General features: G+C 46.2%; 1 protein-coding gene across 1 annotated transcript; it reads left to right on the forward strand.

Annotated features, from left to right (window-relative positions):
• The first annotated feature begins 1,163 nt into the window (after nucleotides 1-1,163).
• Nucleotides 1,164-1,895, forward strand: LOC145994086 (uncharacterized). Its single transcript, XM_083130173.1, has one exon. It carries the CDS (start codon nucleotides 1,164-1,166, stop codon nucleotides 1,893-1,895), a length of 732 nt encoding a protein of 243 aa, XP_082986299.1.
• Nucleotides 1,896-2,399: the final 504 nt, after the last annotated feature.

The raw sequence follows: 2,399 nt of genomic DNA on the forward strand, positions 1-2,399 counted from the left end.
AGTGTCGTAACGCGCTGTGCTAACCACTCCGAAACGGAGAACAACAGTTAATGCTAAGTTTTTGGTGGTGATCTGTCATGAAATGAACAGCCCGCTTGCATTTCATGTTCAGAATCCCGTCTTAAGAGACATAACTGATCTAGAATAAAGTAACTGTAATTGTAACTAAATTAGATAATTTTTAAAGCAACAATAATTAAACTGAATTAATTTTTCAAGTGATTAACTGTGAGTTACTTTTGAAAAAGTAACTTTCCAAACACTGCTGATATCTTAAGAATCACCAGTTCATCCATTCCATTCTTTCAGGCGAGCATATGATTCAACAAATTTTAAAAATGGAACAGAAGAAAATTCCTTTCTATGCGAGAAAGTAAAATAATTGTACACTCCTGTTCGGATCAAGTGGAACATACTTCAACTGTTCGATCCTATGAAGAGTGACACTTTAAGTGAACAAAAGTGTACAATTAACTTTCAATTTAGTTACTAGTTAGGTGAAAAAATAACTGAGTTTCAGGTACTAATTTCATAACGTAAGTAGTTACAGTAACTGTTCCTCGAAAATGTTACTGTTACTTACAAAGACTGATCATCAGCTGCAGTACTGAAAATCACTATAATTCGTGAAGAACTGTGAAGCATAACTTTGCACATTGTGCGGCGGCAACGTGTGCAAAATTGTACTTATGTGTTATGAATAGAACAAGTAATCACTCTGCTGCTCGTTTACCTTTATTACCGGTTTTCAAATAAAGGCCTCCCCGATGGCGTAGTGTTAACGTCGTCGCCTTGTAATCTCGTGGAAACCATGTCTGCTGTTTGTCCGGGTTCGATACCTGGTGGAGGCACATTGCACAGTCATGGTTCGGATCCCACTTTAAATTGTAGGCCCAGTTCTGATTAACCTATCTGTGCATAAAGAGTACCGTAGCATATCCGGGAATATCCAGTCAACTCCGTAGAGGACGGACGTGTTTTTCGAGTGGTGCTATTTGCGACGTTGCCGGGTGACAGCTCTTAAGATGGGGACGTAGCTTGCTGTGTGGAGAGCGCGTGTGGGGCGATGGAACGCCCGTAGATGCTCAAGTGCTGGGAAATCCTTCGACGTACATAAAGGAAACGTGCACACAGAGGCGGCCATTTGTGCCATCCTGCTTACCATGCTGCTAGTGATAGGCGGTGTGGAGTTGAACCCGGGTCCAAAGTCGGGAGACGAATTGGACTGCATCTTGGACAAGCTTAAAGCTCTGGACAGTGTACCGTCGGCTATCAAAAATATTAATGACAAACTGGGAACACTACAAGAGGTGTACGAGAAGACGGCGAATATCCAGACGGGGTTAGCATCCATTGGAAGGAGGCTAGAGGAGCTCGAGAGAGAGAACCACTCTCTGCGGGAGGAGAACGAAGATCTGTGGCGTAGGCTTTGTGCAACGGAGGCTGATGTGGACAGAATCATCGGCCACTCGAAAAGGAACAACCTTATTTTCGATGGCATGGAAGAAACTGGCCGTGAGACGTGGCAGCAGTGTGAGGACAAAATCAGGAAGCTGGTGAGGGAGAAGATGGGGGTAGAGCTCGACCAGGAGGCTGTCGAGAGAGCTCACAGGCTTAATTACAAGGTTGCCGGCTGCAGACCCATTATAGTGAAGCTGCATCATTACAAAATGAAGGAGCAGATATTGGCGAATCGGAGGAAACTACGCGGCACATCCGTGTACGTAAGAGAAGATTATTCACCCAGAATTGCGCAGCAGCGACAAGTGCTCACGGGACACATGTTAGATGCCAGGAGGGAAGGGAGACGCGCGTACGTATCTTACGACAAGCTGATTGTAGACGAATATGTTTACAAGACGAACGACGATTGCTCGGACATTATTTGTGTGTGACAACGGAGAGGACGCGACGATCTGCGTGGTGCTGCCGGAGAGGGCGGAAGATATGGCAACAGCGCAAACGGAAGGGATAATGGAGCCTCTGGAAGCACCGACAGGTTGTCTGATGGACAAGAGGATGACATCGGCACGGGAGAAAGGCGCCCGCAGGAAATGGAAAGAGCGTTGGGCGAAGGCGAGGTGGAAAGAGGGGTCTCTTTATACTACCACATCATAATGCGAGCAGCGAGGCACATGTTGCGGGACACACGTCAACAAGTTCCCAGCAAGGCTGACACGTAGTATAATGACGTATGTAAGATGCACAAACGAATATTGGATCGATCTCTAAGGCAATTCCATGTTCGCAAAACTGAGCATTCTAGATTAAATTACTTAGAAGAACGCCGGCGTTACGCGCAAGTTTTGGAAAGGGAGAGGGAGAAGTGGGGGGAGAGGAAAGTGAGGGCTCTTCAGGAGGCCATCCAGGGCCGGGATACGAGGAACTTGTGGCGGATT

This window comes from Lepisma saccharinum, chromosome 10 (assembly GCF_977018435.1).
Source record: "Lepisma saccharinum chromosome 10, izLepSacc3.1, whole genome shotgun sequence".
Classification (NCBI taxonomy): domain Eukaryota; kingdom Metazoa; phylum Arthropoda; class Insecta; order Zygentoma; family Lepismatidae; genus Lepisma; species Lepisma saccharinum.